This window comes from Antrostomus carolinensis, unplaced genomic scaffold (genome assembly GCF_000700745.2).
Source record: "Antrostomus carolinensis isolate BGI_N321 unplaced genomic scaffold, ASM70074v2 Scaffold55092, whole genome shotgun sequence".
Taxonomy (NCBI): Eukaryota; Metazoa; Chordata; class Aves; order Caprimulgiformes; family Caprimulgidae; genus Antrostomus; species Antrostomus carolinensis.
In genome coordinates, this window is record NW_010301273.1 from 1 (window position 1) to 1,690 (window position 1,690).

At 50.4% G+C, this 1,690-nt stretch overlaps 1 protein-coding gene across 1 annotated transcript; it reads left to right on the plus strand.

Moving 5' to 3' along the window:
• Nucleotides 1-99: 99 nt before the first annotated feature.
• On the plus strand, nt 100-1,288 carry PPP6C (protein phosphatase 6 catalytic subunit; the record flags this gene model as incomplete). Its single annotated transcript, XM_010163375.2, has 2 exons — nt 100-329; nt 1,040-1,288. Coding segments are annotated over 2 exons (479 nt in total), but the record flags the coding sequence as incomplete, so codon positions are not given.
• Nucleotides 1,289-1,690: the final 402 nt, after the last annotated feature.

Genomic DNA, 1,690 nt, shown 5'->3' on the forward strand with positions numbered 1-1,690 from the left:
CAGCTTCTCACTCACCACCACTCCCAAGTCTAGAATTCCTGACCTTTAAGGGTCACCCTGGTAGTGTTCTGGGCTGGATTAATTCTGAGTATTTCTCAGCCACGTCTCTCTCTCTGCAGCTAATAGACGAGCAGATTCTCTGTGTGCACGGGGGCCTCTCCCCAGACATCAAGACACTCGATCAAATTCGAACCATTGAACGTAATCAAGAAATTCCTCACAAAGGCGCCTTCTGTGACCTTGTTTGGTCTGATCCCGAGGATGTGGACACGTGGGCCATCAGTCCGCGAGGAGCAGGCTGGCTCTTCGGCGCCAAGGTGACCAATGAGGTAATGACGGCCTTGTGGGCAAGAGAAAGTCACTGCAGGTACAGGAGAAGTCGTTCAGCTCAGTTTGGTATTTCCCCTACAGCGAACGGATCGAGGGCACTGTGAGGTGATGAACTTTCCTTGTCAGACCACTGCGAGTACTTGGTGGTCGTGGTGGTGGAGAAGGTTCACTCGAGCCAACTTGAAAAAATGAGCCATTTGGAGTGAAAAGCATTAACTGGAGCTGCCAGATGGGATTAACCCATCTCGCTTTTAAAGGGTGTCAAGCAGCGAGACCAACTGGCACCACCAGGCTTTGAGTAGGAGCCTTTCATGGGGGATTTAGGAGAGGAAAAAAGCACCATTTTTCTTACCAATTCTTGACTGAATTGTTGTTACTTTGGAAAGCAGCGAGCAGCTCTCGGGGCTGACACACGCTGGCCTTCCCGGGCTCCCGAACCACCTGCGTTAGGAGCGCCGCGCTCGTGCCACGCTCTGGGGGGACCGAGCCCCGGGGACAGCACAGCAGCTGCCACCTCTGTGCCGTGGGTGTTTCCCGGGGCTCAAATCTCAAAACCCAAATAGTTTTCCCAGTGCACCAAGTGCAGAAGCTTCTCTTGGAGCTCATCACGGTGTGCATGTGCCGGGGCTGTAGCTGGGAGAGGGCTCTTGTGTGGGCAGCGGCGTGCGGCTCCTCAGACAAAGCTGAGGGTTCCTTTCTTCCTTTACAGTTTGTTCACATCAACAACCTGAAGCTGATCTGCCGGGCGCACCAGCTAGTTCACGAAGGCTATAAATTCATGTTTGATGAGAAGCTGGTGACGGTATGGTCTGCTCCCAATTACTGCTACCGCTGTGGAAATATCGCGTCAATCATGGTCTTTAAAGATGTAAATACGAGAGAACCAAAGTTATTCCGTGCAGTCCCAGATTCAGAACGTGTCATTCCTCCTAGAACAACCACTCCCTATTTCCTCTGAGCCCCTTCCCCGCCTGCTGCTCTACCCCTTTCCCTTTCCAATATACTTTTTATTGAGCACTTTGCTGCTGAAATGCTGCCTCTTGCCTTTTTTATTTTTAAATTATCTAAATTTATTGTGTATTACGGTGTCTGTAGCAAGTTTCTTTTTTCCCCCCTCCCCTTTTACCCTACATTAATTTCAGAGTATTTGTGATACGTCCTTGAAACCTCTCCCACTGCCTGTACTTCTGACGTGTTTTGGGGTTGAGATGAAACGTTTTCCTTTCAGCAGTCGTGATGCACGGGAAGCAGCTCGGGCCCGGGTGTTATTCACCTTTTTTTTTGTTTGTTTGGTAAATTTTAAGAAATTTCAGCAGCAAAGTCACTACCTGGAGCACAGGACGGGGCTGTCGGCCCCCCT